Source organism: Ostreococcus lucimarinus, chromosome 5 (assembly GCF_000092065.1).
Source record: "Ostreococcus lucimarinus CCE9901 chromosome 5, complete sequence".
NCBI lineage: Eukaryota > Viridiplantae > Chlorophyta > Mamiellophyceae > Mamiellales > Bathycoccaceae > Ostreococcus > Ostreococcus sp. 'lucimarinus'.
The window spans coordinates 654,501-671,768 of record NC_009359.1 but is presented as its reverse complement, the minus strand read 5'-3'; the positions used below and the strand labels follow the sequence as shown (position 1 = coordinate 671,768).

Here is a 17,268-nt window from a genome sequence, read left to right as displayed (position 1 = left end):
TCGAGAATTTGCCGCGGGATTGCTTGGCGCACGCGTGCTCGTTCGCGGACGCGGCGACGGTGGAGGCGCTCGGGTTGACGTCTCGGACGATGCGAGAGGCGACGCTCGATGATTCGCTGTGGAAGTCGCTGTGTGAAGCTCGATGGCGGTGGCGGGCGAGCGGGACGTGGGCTCGGAGCGCGCGGTTGCCTTTCGAGTCGGTGTTTGGCACGAGCGCCAACGCCGAAAAGCGCCGAGATATTTTCCGCGGGGGGGAGGGCTGGCGACGGGCTTATAAGGAGCGTTTGCAAACCCGAGGAATCGCACGAGTGGCGGGTAAGCGCGTGATTCGAGTTGAATGCGACGGAGGAGTCATGCAGGCGAGCGCGCTGCAGCGCGTTCTCAACGCCACCTTGCCGGGCGACGTCGTTTGCTTGGGCAAAGGCACGTACGAAGGATCGTTAACCATTCCTCGCGGGATCGAGATTGTGGGTGTCGACAAACGAGAGAACGTGCTCATCGTGAGCGACGAAACTCCAGCGATGATGACATCGACGGCGATGAACGCTTCCCGTTCCGTCGCGTCCGTGGTTACCAACGTCACGCTGTTGCGACGGGGCTCTGCGAAACGCAGCAGCTCGTCTGGATACGGCCACCAGGCGTGCGTGTACGTTTCCGACGGCTCGCGATTGCGACTTGACAGTTGCGATATCGTGAGCGCTGGTGAAGGCGTGGTGGCGACGGCGCAAGACTCCGCGGTGCACGTGCACGCGTGTAACATTCACTCAGTGCTGTCGTCGTTTTTAAGCACGTCGCGACGCGGCAGCTCGCTCACGGCGTGCAGAATCACCGCCGCCAAGTCTAGCGTCGAAGACGCGCACGAAGAGGAAGTCATCGATGAGATCGAAAGCTTACCTTCGTCTTTGGGGTACGATCGTTTGTTTGCCGCCGTCACGGCTTTGTCGGGCCCGGTGGAGATTTGCAACAATCGCATCGTAAACGGGTTCGCGCATGGCGTCGTCTTGTTTGATTGCGCGCACGGCAATATCCACGACAACCTCATCGCGAACAACGTTGGCGCGGGTATTTCCGTGGGTGTATCTTCCACGGCAAATATTTCTAACACGATAGTCGCGAACAACTCCAGTGTCGGTATCGCAATGTGCGGTCGGGGCACGATTCGGCACTCTGAAGTCCGAGGCAACGCATTCAACGGGATCGATATCGCGCAGCGGTACACGAACCGCGACTACCTTACTGCGAGATTTGACGCAGGTACTGACGAAGAGCTCGATCTTGAAGAAGAATTTTCCGCATTTCTCATGGATTTAGACTCGGATGACTTCGAAAACGAAAAATCTTCCGAGGAGATTGACGTCCTCGTCGAGGGGTGCCATGTTTCCAAAAACGCGAACGACGGCGTGTGCGTGTCTGGTGGCGCGAATGTTGACGTGATTCATTGTGAGATCAACGGAAATCTGTGCAACATCGCGATAGATCGTGGAAACGTGCGATGGAGCCGCGTGCTTGTGGAGGGAGAAAGTATGCACGCCGACGCGCCAAACGTGCGCGTCGCCGAGTCGCACTCGACGTTGATCCCGATGCCAACAAGCATCGAAGGACCGCAGTTCGTCGATGCGACAGTCATGCCTAAGCTCCGACGATTCATTCCGAATCCGTCTCCGCTTACTGTCGTGCTGTGAAAAGCTGTACACTTGTAAACACATATGTATGTTACATTACATCACTCGTCGTCCGCGCTCGAAATGGCCTTCGCCGCACTCATTCCTGCCAGTCTACCGCTACACCACGCCCATAGAAAATTAAATCCACCGATTCTGCCGAACACGTCACAAACTTCACCGCACATATAAATTCCCGGCGCCTTCAAGCTCGCCATCGACGCCGTGTCGAGTTCATCCAAAGCTACGCCGCCACCCGTGACTTCAGCCTTGCGATACCCTTGATGACCTTTCACCGCGATTTCGTATTCAGTCAACACGCGCAGAAGCTTCGCGCGATCGTCCTTTTTCAGTTCGGCAATTTTACATCGCGAATCAACGCCGGATTCAGCGACGAGGGCGTCGGCGAGGCGACTCGGAAGCGCTTCGCGTAGTCGGCTGACGACGAGCGCTCGGCCCGGCGGCGCTGTGAGGCGCTCTTGCCACTCTTCTCGTTTGATGCCGCTCCAATTAATCACCATTCTCGGCGACGACGACGTCGGAGCGTCAAAATCTTCGTCTCGTAAGCTTCCACCTTTGGATTCGTTCGCTCGCACCAGCGGCCGTACCAGGTGATGGCTCAGATCCAAAACGCTCGGTCCAGAATACCCGCGATGCGTGAAGAGAAACCCCTTGCGAATCGCTTGCGCCTTCTTCTTCCCACCGCCACCGTCGGCGTTCGCCGCCGCTACCTTCAGCTCGACTTCGACGGAGACCCCTGGTAAGGGTTCGCCGCCCGGATGCGGTCCCGTCAGCGGCACCAACGCGGGATACGGCTCGTGTAACGCGTGTCCTAAATCCCGCCTCGCGATGGCGTACCCGGTGCCATCCGTTCCGACGGCGGGAAAACTCAGCCCTCCCATCGCGAGCACGATCGCGCGCGCGCGTTCGTCTCCCGACCCTCGCACTCGAAGCGTCCATCCCATCCCATCGCTTCCTCGCACCACCCCATCGACGCTCGTCTCGTACTTGAATTCCACTCCCGCCTTCTCGCACGCGGCGACCAATCTATCCCGCACCTCCCTCGACGAGTTGCTCAGCGGAAAGTATTTATTCGACGCGATCTCAATCCCCAGCCCTAATCCAATCTCCGTCTCCAGCCACTCTCGACATCTTTCGACGGACCACGACGCGAGCACCGCCTTCAATCGTCGATTCGCGCTCTCCGTGGTGAAATCGTTCGCCGTCGCGCTCGTCGGCAGCACGTTGCACCGCGCGCCGCCAGACATCAAAATCTTCTTCCCGCACTCGCTCGTTCGTTCGTACACCGTGACCCGCGCGCCCGCGCGCGCGGCGAAGTACGCGGCGGTGAGTCCGGCGGCGCCGCCGCCGAGGACGGCGACGCGCGAGGCGTCGTCGGCGTCGCGCGCGAACGCTCGGGACGCGCCGGGACGCCGCCGGGACGGCGACGCGCGCGACGGCGCGCGGAGGACGGCGCGAGCGATCGCGCGCGAGAGCGACGCGCGCATCGTCGTCGTCGAACGCGCGGGCGTGAAATCGCGCGCGGGCGCGACGCGCATGTCAAAGAGTGCGGCGGTCGTTACGAAACGGTCGTTATGTATTCATGGTGCGGCGCGCCGAGGCGCGAACGTCGGCGATGCGTCGGATCAGTCCTCGAGGACGCTCGCGGGAAGGGGCGAACGGTCGTCGATATCGCGACCGACGCGCTTGCTCGGAGACGGTTGGTCGGTGCGCGGCGAGTTGCCGATGTCGTGCAGAGGCGCGGCGACTTGCGTCGGCTTCTCCGTCGGCGGGAACTCGACGTCGGCTAAGATGGAGTCGGAAAAGTGGTTGTCGACGTCCAATTGTTCGAGGGAATCGTCGTCTTTATCGTTGATGTCGTCGTCGTCGTCGTTATCGTTGATGTCGTCGTCGTCGTCCTTTGCGGGTTCGTCCTCGGCGGCGTCCTCGGCGGCTTTTTCGTCGGAGCCGTCTCGTCTTTGAGGCGTCGTCTCGTGCGTCATCTCGTCGTCGTCGCCGTGAGCGGCGTCCGCGTCGCTCGCGACCAATTGAACGCTTTCGTTGAGTTTGTCCAAGAGTTGCTTTGCTAAATCGCGCGATTCTCGCGCCGATGACGCGAACGCCTTGACGCGAGCTTCGGCTTCTTCAAGCTCCTCCTTGCGAACCGACTGGATTCGAGCGACGCGGGCGTTCAAATTTTCAATCTCCTCGGCGCATTCCTTTTGAACACTCGCGATGGCTTCCACGCGCTTCGTCTCGGCGGCGTCGAGCGCCGATTGCAACTCCGCGAGCTTGGTTTCCATCTCCTTCGTCGCGCTCGCCGCGCCTTCAACCACCGCCTGCGCCTCCTCGAGCTCAGCGTTGAGCTTTTCCGCGCGTGCTTCGGCTTGTTTCACTTTTTCCTCGGCTTCGCGAAGCGCTTCCGCGCGTACGTCATCGTTGTCGCCCTCCGCCGCCTCGGTCGGCGCCGCTGCCTCCTTTTCGCGGCGTCGCGCCTCTTCGAGCTCCTTCTCGAGCGCCTCCACGCGTTGACGCAACTCTCCGTTCTCCGTCGTCAACTCGCGCATGGCCTGGCCTTGTCCCTCGTTATCATCGCAGCTCTCGCGCGGTTTCTTCGCACCGCCGCCGTTCTCCACCGCCGCCGTCGCCGGCGACGCGCGCTTCTTTTGCAGCGGCGTCGGCGTCTCGTCCACGGGCACGCGCGTCGCCCTCGGCAACGTTCCGTCCGGATTCAGCTCAAACCTATACTCCAAATGAAACGGCATCGTCACCGCGTCCCCATCCTTGAGCTCGTAATACTCATCCTTATTGATCCGTTCGCCGTTCAGCATCACCCCATTTCGCGACAAGTCGATGATTTTAATCTCAAACTCGGGCGGCGACACCTTCGCGTCCTTCACCTCGCACGTAATCACCGCGTGCTTCGCGCTCACTACGATTTGGATTCCACGACGCGCGCGCGTCCGTCAGTCCCCCGCGCGTTCGATTCCCTCGATCTTTCGATCGTCCGTCCGCGCCATCGATCGCCCGCTCGCTCGCGCCCGAACCCTTCGCCCCTCGTCCTCGCGCGCGTTTGAATCCAAATTTCAAACGCGTCGCTCGCGCTCCCCCTCTCTCGCCTCGCCCTCGCCTCGCGCGCACCGCTCGCGACGTCCAGCGCCAGATCCGCCGGTTGCGTCTTCGCCCGCGCCGTGCCCTCCTTGTTCATGACGATCCGTCCGAGGACCGCGCTTCGCGTGCGCAGTCGCAGCGCGCCGTCGCGCGCCGTCGCCGTCGCCGCGTCGCGCGCGCGCGCGCATCCGTCCGCCGTCTTCGTCAGCGCCGCTCGATCGACGTGTTTCACGCGCGCGGACTCATCGACGATGGGCACCAGCCGCGCGTACCACCGCCGGTCGTCGTCGTCGTCGTCGTCGTCGCGCGCCATCGCGTCGCGCTCTGCCGGGCGCGCGGTCGGCGCGCGCGGTCGGGCCGTCGGTATTCGTACGCACACTGTTTACCCATACCGACCGACCGCGTCATATATCAGTCTCTCACTGTTTGCGCATACAGACCGACCGCGGACTGTTCCGTGTGTCGCCTCGAGCGTCTCAGGATAAGATGCGCGGCGCGGCGCGACGTCGCCGGCACGGCGGCGCGCGCGCGACGGCGCGCGCGCGACGATGCGGGCGACGATCGCGTCGACGCCGTCGACGTCGGCGTCGACGCGCGGCGACGCGATCGGACGCGCGCGCGCGCGATGGCGACGCGCGATGGATGCGCGCGCGATGGCGACGCGCGCGCGGGACGAGGACGCGGGCGCGCGCGCGAGGACGCGAACGCGCGGAATCGCGCGAGCGACGACGGCGGGTGACGCGGGAAACGCGCGGCGAGGCGAACGGGCGCGCGCGGCGGCGTGGGGCGAGCGGGGAAGGGACGAGGGAGGGGACGACGCGAGGGACGGGACGGCGACGCGCGGGAGACGCGGCGAACGCGGAGGGCGACGCGGACGTGGCGTCGAGCGCGGGTTCGACGCGTGGGAGCATCTCACGGCGACGGGGGGGACGATGGATCCGATGGTGGAGGCGCACGAGATCGAGGACGATGGGTGGGCGTCGCCGTTCGACGAGGAAAACGACGCGTTCGTGGGGACGCCGGAGCGGGCGGCGGCGCTGGACGAGGAGATTCGAAGCGTGAAGCCGCAAGGTTTTCAGTCGGTGGGGAGTCAGAGTCGAGATTCGGGTAAGGTGACGTACGGGTTGAGGCCGCTGTACGGGAAACTGCTGACGAAGAAGATCAAAGAGTTGGGCGACGCGAGACGACTGGACGCCGTGTTTGATTTGCTGGAGATGTCCGCGATACCGACCACGCCGAAGGGGAGGAAGATCACGATGGGTGCGGTGATCGGGGCGTGCGTGAAGTGCAACGAGCTAGATACGGCGTACAAGCTCCTGATGAAGCTCGACGGAGTGTCCGAGTGCGGGGCGGGGGCGCCAGCGTACAGCGCGCTCATGCTGGGATACGCCAGACAGGGGCGTCTCACCGAGGCGCTCGGATTGCTAGAGCAGTGGGAGAAGGGCCGCGGGCCGAAGGATGGGAAATTCGGCGTAGGTAAACGCGGAAACATCGTCTTGCGAGGTTCGTGGAAATGGTCAAAGGACGACGTGCCAAAGTACGGAAAGCGCGACGACATGGGAACGCAATGGCACCCCAAACGAACGGCGACGACGCGCATGCTCTTCGCCGCGCTCGATGCGTGTGCGACGAATGGTGATGTGCGACGGACGCGCACGTTTATGAAGCGCATCACGACGTGGGAAGGACGCGTTCGCGGCGGCGACAACTTTAACGAAGACGAGTATATTTGGAACGCGCTCGTCAAGGCGTGCGCCCGAAGCCAGGACGCGTTGGGATGCTTGAACATTCTTCCTGAAATGTCCAAGGCTGGCGTCGAGCCGACCAGAGTGACGTACAACATCACCATCTCAGCGTGCGCCAAGGCTGGTCGCCCCGATTGGTGCCGCGCGTTGCTGCGAAGAATGGATAGGATCAAAGACGCCAACGTGCATCCGAATGAAATTTCGTACACGACGACGTTGGTGGCGGAGACGGCGGCGGCTCGAGACATTGTCGGTGGTGAATTCGCGGGTGGCGTCGATGTGGTGAAGGATCTTTGGAGTCGTTTCATAGCAAAGGGTGTGAAGCAAGACGGCATCGTCGTCGGCGCCTTCGTGAACGCCTTTGTGGCGTACGGAGACATCGACACCGCTTTGACGGCGCTCGACTTTGGCTACGAGAAGAAGATGTACATCAGTCCGAGCGTGTACTTCTCCGCCATGCGACTGTTGGCGACGAACGGCGACGAGCAAGGGGTACGAAAACTGAGCAGTAAGCTTCAGCGGAAGAACAAGAGCGGCGAGATCAAAGCCGAGTGCGACATGTTTGAGGCCGAAGCGTGCGCCGCGGCCGGCAACGTCGAGGGTGCGCGCGCCGCGATTTTCCGCGTTCAGAATGGTAACGAAGAGGCTGCGGCTAGGGTATTTCGCGACCGATCGTCCGGTGTTCTCGTCGCGCTCTTTGTCCAGGAAGTCCTCGAGTGTGACGCCAACTTCGACAACGCGGCGCAATCGTTCGATGAAGAGGACGACGACGGCGCGCAAGAATTCGATCCCTTGGACGACGACGTCGTGTTAAATCACAATGGTTCGCTCTGTCGATGGGAAAAGCCGGACGTGTGGAGCGTCACGCAGGCGCTCGACTTACTCGACGGTGCGTGGTCGTACGACGAATTCGACGAGCAAGGCATCGGCGCCTCACCGGCGCCTCCACCGCGAGGCGGTTGGGCCAACGCCGTGCAAGTCGGCGCCGTGGAGCCTCTCCTGTTCAAGAAGGGCGTCGCGCCGGGCGAACCGATCGCATCCGTGCTTCCAAACGTGGGCGAGTGCATGCGCCGCGGCGACATCGTCCGTCGCAGCGACTCTGTCGCCGACGCGCTCGAGTCTTTAGGCGCCAACGTCAACGCCGTCGTCATCGACGACGAAACTGGCATCCCCGTCGGCACGTTTCGTCGGGCCGACGGCTGCGTCGGCACCGACATTACCGTCGGTCAGGTCATGAGCGCCGCCCCCGAGCGTCTTTCGCTCGACGAAACCACCGTCGGCGACGTCGCCATGATGTGCGTTCGCGACTCCGCCGCTTTAATCGCCGTCGTCGACGAGCAAGGCTGCATCGTCGGCGCGCTTCGTCAGGACGACGTTCTCACCAACGCGCGCGTCAACGGCGACGACGCCTCGCCCCGTTAGCTCCCGCGCGCTTGATCAACATTTTTTAATTTACTTACCCGCAGCGATCGCTTCCCGCAGCGCCTCCGCTTCTTTCGCCAGCGCCTCGTAGCGCTCTTCTTGCCACTTGATCTGTCGACGCGCCACCATCATCGCCGTCTCCACCCCGTTCGTCTTCTCCTCCAACTGTCGCTCGAGCGCGAAGATCTCTCGCTCTTGCCGCTCGCACCGCGTCTCGTACATCGCGCATCGCTCCTCCGCGACCGCGCGCGCGTCGTCCGCGATGCGTCGCTCGCGATGCAACCGCAGCGTCTCCGCCCGCTGCGTCTCGAGCTCGTGCCGCAGCGCGTTCATCTTCTGCGCGTCCGACCGCCAAAAGCGAGCGTCGCCGAACGCGCGCGCGATCGGCGCGTCTCGGCGGTTCGCGACGCGCGCCGGCGTCGTCGCGCGCGTCGCGAGCGTCGGCATCGGCATCGAAAGCGCGTCGTGATTTGACGACGCGCGCGCTCCGCATGTCGCGCGCGAGCGACACCGAGCGCGCGCGGACGCGCGCGGCGCGACTCCGCGACGCCCCGCGCTGGGACGCGTTCGTCCGCGGTCGGTTGCTTCGCGAGGAGGACGTCGCGCGGTTGATGAAGATCGCGGACGTCGCGCGGGACGCGATGGACGACGACGACGACGACGACGACGACGAGGGACGACGGCGACGCGCGATGGAGGCGAGGAAAACGATGCGAGCGACGATGCGACACCACGGACGGGCGGTGTGCGAGACGCTGCTGGGGACGCTGTCGAACGTCGGCGCGACGGCGGCGACGGAGCACGTGCTGGCGCTGGTGGAGGCGGCGACGCGGACGAACGGCGCGAGGGACGACGACGACCGCGCGGAGGACGAGTGGCTCGGCGTCGATGCGTTCGTGAATTACGATCCGGAGACGTGCGAGGACGAGACGATGGCGGCGATCGGAGGCGCGGCGGAGGCGGACGCGTATCGAGTGCTGGCGAAGACGCTCGCGAGACCGGAGGACGCGAACTCGCGGTTCATCAAGGAGACGGCGAGTCGAACGCTGAGGATGATGATAGGTCGACGGCCGAGGAACGGGGGGGGAGGGGCGAAGGCGGAGAGCGTGGCGCACGCGGTGCGGACGATCGTGTCGTGGTGCGGGAAGGAGCTGCGAGCGAGAGAGCGCGTGGAGGAGCGCGGAGACGACGTCGTGCCGTCGGTGGCGTCCGCGCTCGCGGGGGTGTTGGACATGCCCGAGGCGCGGGCGTTAGCGACGAACGAGGGGATTGTGGACGGGTTGACGCCGATTTTACGAGCGAGCGATCGGTTTAGCGTGCAAACGATGTACGAGGTGGCGTTATGTTTTTGGTTGATGAGTTTCTCCGCCGAAGGACGGAGGGAAATGTGCGCTCGAGGTGCGGCGAGCGTGAAGGCTTTGATGTCGTGCGCGGGCGCCGCGACGAAGGAAAAAGTCATTCGCGCGTGTATCTTGGCGTTGAAGAACATCACCGACCGGCATGGCGTCGATGGCGACGCTGTGGGTGATAATTTCACCGCCGTGGACGAGTCCCTTCGCAAGCTCGTGCACAACTTGTCCCTTCGCGGGTTCGAAGACGAAGAGCTCGCTTCGACGCTCGCTGAGTTGGACGAAGATTTGCGCGCTCGACGCAAAGAGGCGAGCAGCTGGGAGAGATACAGAGACGAAGTCATGAGCGGAAGTTTGGAGTGGAGCGCGGCGCACAAGGATGAAGGGTTCTGGCGAGAGTGCGCGACAAAGTTGACGGATAACAACTGTCAAATATTGCGCGTGCTGATCAAACTCATCGACGGTAGCGAGGCGATGGATCCGAAGACGCTCGCCGTGGCGTGCAACGACATCGGAGAATTTGCCGTTCACTATCCAGCCGGGCGATTCCTCGCGAATGATTTAGGGGGTAAAGAACATAGCATGCGATTGATGTCGCACGAAGACGACGAAGTTCGCAAATCTGCGCTACAGTGCGTGCAAAAACTGCTCGTCGCTAGTTGGCGCTCTCTTAGCGCGGCGAGCGAGTGACGGACGACGAACAAAACGAATTGCTTTGATGAATAAAATTACAACTGATTTAGAAGAATGAATATTAATGACCCCCCCCACTACCGCGCCATCACTTAAAGTTTGCCGCTCTCGTCGACGCGTTTCGCCGCCGCCGCCAGCAAGCGCTCACACTGTGCCCAATCCTCGTCTTTCGTCACCGGAGACTCGATGAAAGGCGTCGCGCCATGCCGAACCAGGCACGCCATCTGAGCGATCGTGATTTCTTCGGCGCGTTCGACGCTCGACAAGTATTCATCACTCAAGAAAACACCAGCCCACGGCCTGAATTTCATGCGCGCGAGAAGCTGCTTCGAAGGCAGAAAAACCGAGCCGTAAATTTCGGCATCCGGCGCCAAGTCGCGGACGCGCTCCAAACCTCGCTCCAACTTCTCCACATCGCTTCCAATTTGAAACCAAACCCCACGAACGAGCCCTCCGCGCATTTTTTTCTCCAACCGTTCAAACTCTCGCGCCGCCGCGTCGCTTCCTTCGTCAAAATGCGGATTATACGCCACGTCGAATCGAAAAGTCGACGCCCGCCTTTTCCACTCTCGATCCATCGCCAACCGACGCAGCACCTCGACGCTATCGCACTTTCGACTCCCACTTCCACTCACCAACAAGCACCGATCGATGTTCCGCGCCGTCATCGCGTCCGCGAACGCCTTCACCGCCTCGACGCTTTGGTTCGCGTCCCTCCTGTACTGATTCTTCATCGAGTAATGCGGCACCACATCGACATCATCGCTCAGCGTTCGCGCGGCGTCGATCCACGCGATCAAATCGTCTTTTTTATCCTTGTTCGGCACGTTCACGCGCGTCGTCGCCGACGACGTTCGGCGACGCAGCGCGCGCAGTTCCGTCTCGAGACACTTCACATCTTTGAAAAACAACTCGTACCGCGGCGCGATGCGCGTCGACATCGTCGCGCGCGCGCGGCGTCGCGCGAGTCTCTCGCGATGCGCGTCGCGGCGCGGCGCGAGACGCGCGCGCGCGTGTGACGCCGCGAAGTGCGTCGAACGCGACGCGCGGCGATTGGAGCGCGGCAGAGTCGCGCGCGCGGCGGCGCGATGCCGGACGAAGACGCGGCGGCGATCGAACGCGCGCGCGCGGACGATGCGAGCGTCGCGTCGACGCGCTCGGGGGACGATGCGGGCGCGATGGCGCCGCGATGGCGCTGCGTGGCGTCGAGCGCGGATTTGCGAGCCGTGAGCTCTAAACGCGTTCGGTTCACGTGCGTCGATGCCACGCGCGCGCTGGTGATTTTGGGGGCGAACACTGGGTCGGCGTACGTGTTCGCGCGATCGAGGGCGCGCGATGATGGCGCGGGAGGCGTGGAACGACGCGCGAGATTCGTCGCGGTGGTGTCGCCGGAATTGGTCGAGCCGAGCGCGAGACGACAGGGGAATGTGGGCGCGCGCGCGGCGCCGCAGAGCGTGCGGACGATCAGAGCGTCGCCATGCGGACGAATGTGCGCGCTGGGGTTCGCAGATGGACACGTGAGGGTGATTGAGCTCGATGGATTGACGCGGGAGGAGGCGCCGCGGAGAAGCGCGCTGGGATCGACGGTGGCGTTTCTGTCGAGCACGCATGAAGGACGAGCTGTCACGGCGCTGTCGTGGTCGAGCGATTCGCGGGTGTTGTATGCGGGAAGCGATCAAGGGGTGGTGACGGTGACGTCGTGCGCAGCGTTCGTGGAGTGGTGCGACGGTGGCCGCACGGGCGCGAGACCGGCGCCGGTGAATAAGACATCGTACACAGACGTGAGTAGTGCGGTGCATCAGCTCGATGCGTCACCGAGCGGTCGTCACGTGATAACAAGCGCACAATCTAGCGCACAACTCGTGATTGTGCAGGGAGCGCATAGCGGAACGACGTCGAATATAGGTAGCAAGCAGCGCGAAGGATCGTACGGAAGTTGCTTCCACGGGTACGCAAGTTTGAGCGTAGAAGATGACGATCCCGTGGAAGAGGAAGACGAATGGGACGAAGAATTAGAAGGTGTGAGGGTAGTAGAGCATGCTGTGGTGTCACGACCGGGGCGTAAGCTGTGGATTGCCAAAGTGGACAATGTTGACTCTGAGCGAGCCGACGTGGAAATCATGGCAACCATCAAACCCGAAGTGCCAGTGCCTTCCAGCGTACCAGGATGGGATCAATCGAGTGAATCCGCGGATGCGGTGAAACGCGCGTCAAAGAAACTAGAGTTTGGCCTCTTGCATCGTTTAGGACCTTGCGTGTTGTCGACGACGGAGCGCGCAGTCGCCATCATCGACGTCGCTACTCCAGCAATCGTTAGATGGTATCCCCTAAAAGAGCCAGGGAGCGAAAGTTTGAGCGCTGGTTTCGTCGATGCATGCACAGTTGATCATCGAGCGTTTTTCCTGACGCCATCTGAAGACAGTGGGAATTCGGTGTGGTGTTTGGAATCATTCGTCGACGCCAAGGCGCTTGCGCATGACGTCGTGAGCGAGACATCCTCTGCAAGTGCATTCATCCGTGCCCTAGACATTTGCCGCAAGACAAACTCGTACGACGACGGCTTATTCAGAAGGGCGAAAGAGGCGTTGGATTCGTCGGAAGCGGACGCCGCCGGAGTAAATAGTAGGCTTGCGTTTCTCGTGCAATGGGGCGAACAAGTGGGCTCGAAGTTGGCGCCGGCGAAGAAGGACACCGAAGTTGACCTGCGCGAGCTCGTGACCGAGGAAGAAGTATCATCACCGAAAGCACCAAAGACGCCGGACTTCGATCTCGGAAAACCACCTCTCGGTAGAGATCGTTCGACGATTGATCGACCATTGTCCGAATTGGCTGCCCCAGCTTCGAACGAGTTCCCGAAGGCGGAAACCGAAGGAGGCATCTTCTTTTACAATCCTCGTGGCGTTTCCAAGACATCCAAGGTAGATGGAGAATTCGCGCCGAAGGCAAATGGAAAGGTGAAGAAGCGACACGCGCTCATTCTGGACGATGTCGAATCAAACGAGCCTGCAGTCATACTACAAAGCAACGTGAAAGTAGTCTCGCCGACAAAATCCAAGAATTACGGGGTTGATTTACCAAACAATGACATCGAATGGGAAGAGTGTGACGCGTTCGATGCTCAAGAGTGGCAAAAGGCGATGGATAGCGTGAAGTGTTTGCTCCCAATTCGAGGGGCGCATTTTGAGCATTGGAGCTGTTACGAAGACATTAAGACGACGTCGACACTTGACTCCACTGACACTCCATTGCCCGAGCAAAACGCTCGGATTCAGTACAGATTTATGACGAATGTACGAGTCGCCGCGATCGTCGACTCCGTCACGAAACTTAAAGAGTGTCGAATGAGCCTCGACGCGTCGATTCTCCTGCCTTCGCTTCGGCGTTGGCGCAATATACGCGCCGAGTCGATTGAACTTCTGACACGCTTTGAAAAGGGCGAAGATGCACCACTCACCGCTAAGATAAAACTGCAATGGAGTTCGCTGTTAGAAAACGTTGAGAAAGAGCTTGACGCAGTGTGTGATGAACTCAAGCTCGACGTCGCAGCGGTGAAAAAGCAAACGCCGCCAAAGAATCGTGAGACTCAAACGTCTCTCGCGTCAGCGGAACATTCGACGGACTCAATGACAATGGCAAGTGTAACTGCAGCGTTGACGGAAGGAGGTGCGATTGATATGAGTCAATCTTTGGAGTCCGAATGTGTGGCATCGCTTCGATCAACCGATGTTGCAGAAGCGTCGGCTATCGTATCAGAATGTCTTAGGCGGGCGCTTCTCCAGACTTTAGAGTCGCTTGACGGCGCTGACACATCTGCGGCTCTCGAGCACGGCGTATCGCATCTTATGTTAGTCTCGCGCGTAGGTTCCGCCGCAGTTGGAGCGGCGGAAGTCATTCGAGCGCTTGCCAAGGCTTCAGAAGAGGAGAAGTTGTCGAAAGCGATATCACCGATGAACACGAACGAATCCATATCCAGAGCTCTCAGTCGTATTTTCACAAATGTCACCACATTCTTGACTTCCGAAAATTCTGTGGATTTGGACTTACGCCGTGGCGCTGCCAAGCTTCTCGAGCCACTTGACGCACACTTATCGCGGCCACCCATGCGGCAGTTTGGAAGATTTCCACAGCTCCAAGCCGCGCTCGCGGCGGAGATCGACGGTGTCGTGGACCAATTACCGTTTGTATGTCGCTCGTCTACCGATGCTGATGACGGAGTGTCACAATTTACTCTGAAAGTGCCTCACGAGAACCCAATCGCGCCCGCCATCGAAGATTTTGGCGACTGGGGCATCAAGATGGATCTTCGTCGCTGCCCCGCGTGTAGTCACTCCCTCCTGTGCCCCAACGACGGCGAGCTCATCACCTTTATGTGCGCGCACACGTATCACAAAGCGTGTTGCGCGGCGTCTATGGCTTGTTTCGCGTGTTGCGCCGACTCCCGCTGACGCGCGCGTCAGTTGTAATATAATCCCAATCGAACCGCCGCAGAAGGGGAGACGAACAGTCGCCATTTCTTCGGAAGAGAAAAACGCTCGCGCGCCTCACTTCGCGCGCGCGTCGCGCGATGGCTGACGCACACGGAGAGAAAGTCGATTCATCCAGGCGCGCGGCTTTGCAGACGCAGGCGCGACGCCGCGCGTCGTGCTTCGTGCAAAACTCGACGACGCTCGGGGAAGCCCACGCGGACATCGCCAACGATGCGAGATATCGATCGCGCGGTGAACGTGAGAGCGTGGATGAAGAGCGTGGTGAGGGAGTAAATGCGTGCAAAACGAGCGGGATATTTGACTCCGCGCGAGATAGGAGCTTCGCGTCCACTGTGCAAGGCCGCAAGAGCACCAAATTCGAGAAAGGCGAGAGGGGCTGGCGCGGCGAGGCGCTCAAGCGGCGCGTTCGAGGGGCGCTCGAAAGCGGGCACGTCTCCATGTGGATGGCAAACATCACGATTTGGAGCCTTTTCGGGGATGATTTGCGCTTGTTCGCAACCGACGCAGACGCAGATCTCGGGTTTTTGGTCCTGGTGTGGGTGTGCTTGGCGAGCTTCGCGATTGAACTCGCGCTGAGCGTCTTCGCCCTGGAAAAATATGCGGGAGGATTTTACTTTTGGCTCGATTCTGTGGCGACGTTAAGTCTGCTCGCAGACATTCCGGCTTTCATGCGAGCGCTTGGTATGGATCCGTGTCAAGGTGTCGACTCTTATGGGTCCACCTTTGATGAAGCTACTCGAACGGCGGGCGCGGGTGGCGGCGATAGTGGCGTCGCCGACGCCGGATTTGCAAAAGCCGGTCGAGCTTCCCGCGCGGCAACTCGAGCTGGTCGCATCGTTCGCATCATACGCCTGATACGATTGGTGAAGATATTTAAAACGTACGAAGTCAATCGAGAGCGTAACGAACGTCGCGACAGTTTGATCAAGCTCAAACGCGATAGTCTGGTGAAGCAAAGTGTCGTCGGAGGGATGGACGAGAACGCTGTAAATGCGTATGTAGAGGAAGACGAAGATTCTTTGTTGGACTTTGAGCAGTCTGAGTCTCGTGTTGGGCAGAAGCTTGGCGATTTGACGACGAAACGGGTCATTATCGGCGTTTTACTCATGCTCTTCATGCTCCCAGTGTTTGATGTCCGCTTGTACGCAGCCGGCGAGCGACAGGATTTCGCAGAGGGCGGACTCACTATGGCGCATGAAACCCTGATCAATAGCGTCGACGAAACGGATGGATTTTACCGGTCGCTAAATCAATACTACGCCGGCACTAAAGGAATGTATCGACTGGTGGTGAATGGCACAGATTACTCAAACAATGGCAATCTCTCATTCGCACTCGACGGTTACGCGCATAAGAAACTGCGTTGTACCGAATTTGAATTCTCCACGTTTTCTACACCAGATGCAAACGTGCCTAGTGGTTTCAGTTTCGCGTTCTTCGATCGACAGCGCGAGAGTCAATTGCAGGCTTTGCTCAACATCATGCGAACAATTTTTGTGTGCCTCATTCTCACCATCGGCGCCGTGCTGTTCAGCAAAGACACCAACGCTCTGGTCCTCCGACCACTAGACCGAATGGTGAATAAGATTCAAGCGATGAGTGAGAATCCACTGACACAATTTGAAATCACCGGTGGCGATGAAAATAATCAGATGGAGACACGACTGCTAGAGAATAGTATCTGTCGCATTTGCTCTCTCCTCGCCGTCGGATTCGGTGACGCGGGCTCCGAAATTATCGCTGAAAACATGAAGCGCGGCGGTGCGATTGATCCGATGATTCCTGGCAAAAAGATGGTTGCTATTTTCGGGTTTTGTGACATCCGGCAATTTACGGACACGACTGAGGTGTTACAGGAGGACATCATGGAGTTTGTGAACACGATCGCCAAGATTGTGCACGTGGAAGTACACGTGCACGGCGGGAGCGCGAATAAGAATATTGGCGATGCGTTTTTATTGGTGTGGAAGTTTCCTAAAGATATTTCTGCGGAGGATATATCGGATATATCGAATTGTGCGCATATAGACGAACACAAACGTCGAAAGATTCAGATGATTGCCGACAACGCGCTCGCCTCATTCGTCACAATCATCGGAGCGTTGCGGCGCAGCGCTCGGTTACAACGGTATCGCGGGAATGAGGCCCTGAACGAGCGAATTAAGAACTTCGAGGTGAAGATGGGTTTTGGTCTTCACGCGGGTTGGGCGATCGAAGGCGCCATTGGGAGCGAGCACAAGGTGGATGCTTCGTACTTGTCTCCGAATGTCAACATCAGCGCTCGTCTCGAAGCAGCGACGAAGCAATTCGGCGTTCCGCTTCTCTTTACCGGCCAATTCGCATCCTTGCTGTCATCAAGTGTTCAACACGAAAGCAGGCAAATCGATTGCGTCACCGTAAAGGGATCGCTGCATCCAGTCGAGCTCTACACCTTTGACGTGCGTCCAGAAAATATCGCGGCGCCCGCCGCCGACGTGAATTTACATCGCACGTTTGAGGAAGAGACGCTGAGCTTCATGGAATACTCTGACGAGTTTAAGCAGCATCCAGATATTTTAAAAATGCGCGAGGGTATTTCGGCGGACTTTTTGCAAGATTTCAAGCGAGGTTTACGTCATTACGTCGCCGGAGAATGGTCTCAAGCGAAGGAAATCTTGCACACGACGAGGACGTACGTCACCGCGCAAGGCGAGCGAGCGCTCGACGGCCCTAGCGAAAGTTTACTCGCGGTGATGAAAAAGCACGACTTCATCGCGCCCAAGACATGGAAAGGCTATCGCGAGCTCACCGAAAAGTAACC

The 17,268-nt window shown here is 60.0% G+C and overlaps 9 protein-coding genes across 9 annotated transcripts; 5 read left to right on the top strand and 4 right to left on the bottom strand.

Annotated features, from left to right (window-relative positions):
* Positions 1–89: 89 nt before the first annotated feature.
* On the top strand, positions 90–1,682 carry OSTLU_31869 (predicted protein; the record flags this gene model as incomplete). The annotated part of the gene is made up of 1 exon (XM_001418044.1): positions 90–1,682. One exon carries the CDS (start codon positions 90–92, stop codon positions 1,680–1,682), a length of 1,593 nt encoding a protein of 530 aa, XP_001418081.1.
* A 41-nt stretch (positions 1,683–1,723) lies between these two features.
* On the bottom strand, positions 1,724–2,939 carry OSTLU_31868 (predicted protein; the record flags this gene model as incomplete). Its single annotated transcript, XM_001417802.1, has 1 exon — positions 1,724–2,939. Exon 1 carries the CDS (start codon positions 2,927–2,929, stop codon positions 1,724–1,726), a length of 1,206 nt encoding a protein of 401 aa, XP_001417839.1. The 5' UTR covers positions 2,930–2,939.
* A 333-nt stretch (positions 2,940–3,272) lies between these two features.
* Positions 3,273–5,012, bottom strand: OSTLU_31867 (predicted protein). The gene is made up of 2 exons (XM_001417801.1): positions 4,803–5,012; positions 3,273–4,593 (listed from the first exon to the last, which is right to left on the bottom strand). The coding sequence occupies exons 1-2, from the start codon at positions 4,867–4,869 to the stop codon at positions 3,308–3,310; spliced, it is 1,353 nt and encodes a 450-aa protein (XP_001417838.1). The 5' UTR covers positions 4,870–5,012; the 3' UTR covers positions 3,273–3,307.
* A 413-nt stretch (positions 5,013–5,425) lies between these two features.
* On the top strand, positions 5,426–7,939 carry OSTLU_92797 (predicted protein; the record flags this gene model as incomplete). Its single annotated transcript, XM_001418043.1, has 1 exon — positions 5,426–7,939. The coding sequence occupies one exon, from the start codon at positions 5,426–5,428 to the stop codon at positions 7,937–7,939; it is 2,514 nt and encodes an 837-aa protein (XP_001418080.1).
* Positions 7,940–7,969: 30 nt separating this feature from the next.
* Positions 7,970–8,272, bottom strand: OSTLU_31865 (predicted protein; the record flags this gene model as incomplete). The annotated part of the gene is made up of 1 exon (XM_001417800.1): positions 7,970–8,272. One exon carries the CDS (start codon positions 8,270–8,272, stop codon positions 7,970–7,972), a length of 303 nt encoding a protein of 100 aa, XP_001417837.1.
* Positions 8,273–9,618: 1,346 nt separating this feature from the next.
* Positions 9,619–9,930, top strand: OSTLU_9572 (F-ATPase family transporter: protons (vacuolar); the record flags this gene model as incomplete). Its single annotated transcript, XM_001418042.1, has 1 exon — positions 9,619–9,930. A coding segment is annotated over one exon (312 nt), but the record flags the coding sequence as incomplete, so codon positions are not given.
* A 143-nt stretch (positions 9,931–10,073) lies between these two features.
* On the bottom strand, positions 10,074–10,922 carry OSTLU_92796 (predicted protein; the record flags this gene model as incomplete). Its single annotated transcript, XM_001417799.1, has 1 exon — positions 10,074–10,922. One exon carries the CDS (start codon positions 10,920–10,922, stop codon positions 10,074–10,076), a length of 849 nt encoding a protein of 282 aa, XP_001417836.1.
* A 147-nt stretch (positions 10,923–11,069) lies between these two features.
* OSTLU_15541 (predicted protein) lies at positions 11,070–14,426 on the top strand (the record flags this gene model as incomplete). Its single annotated transcript, XM_001418041.1, has 1 exon — positions 11,070–14,426. One exon carries the CDS (start codon positions 11,070–11,072, stop codon positions 14,424–14,426), a length of 3,357 nt encoding a protein of 1,118 aa, XP_001418078.1.
* A 119-nt stretch (positions 14,427–14,545) lies between these two features.
* On the top strand, positions 14,546–17,266 carry OSTLU_31861 (predicted protein; the record flags this gene model as incomplete). Its single annotated transcript, XM_001418040.1, has 1 exon — positions 14,546–17,266. The coding sequence occupies one exon, from the start codon at positions 14,546–14,548 to the stop codon at positions 17,264–17,266; it is 2,721 nt and encodes a 906-aa protein (XP_001418077.1).
* Between the last annotated feature and the right edge of the window lie 2 nt (positions 17,267–17,268).

What these genes read in the sequence shown, in the direction of transcription:
- OSTLU_31867 (XM_001417801.1), bottom strand. Translation starts at nt 4,869, where the DNA reads ATGAACAAGGAGGGCACGGCGCGGGCGAAGACGCAACCGGCGGATCTG. An exon ending in GGCGCTGGACGTCGCGAGCG is followed by an intron (nt 4,594 to 4,802) that starts GTGCGCGCGAGG and finishes TCCAAATCGTAG; the next exon opens with TGAGCGCGAAGCACGCGGTG.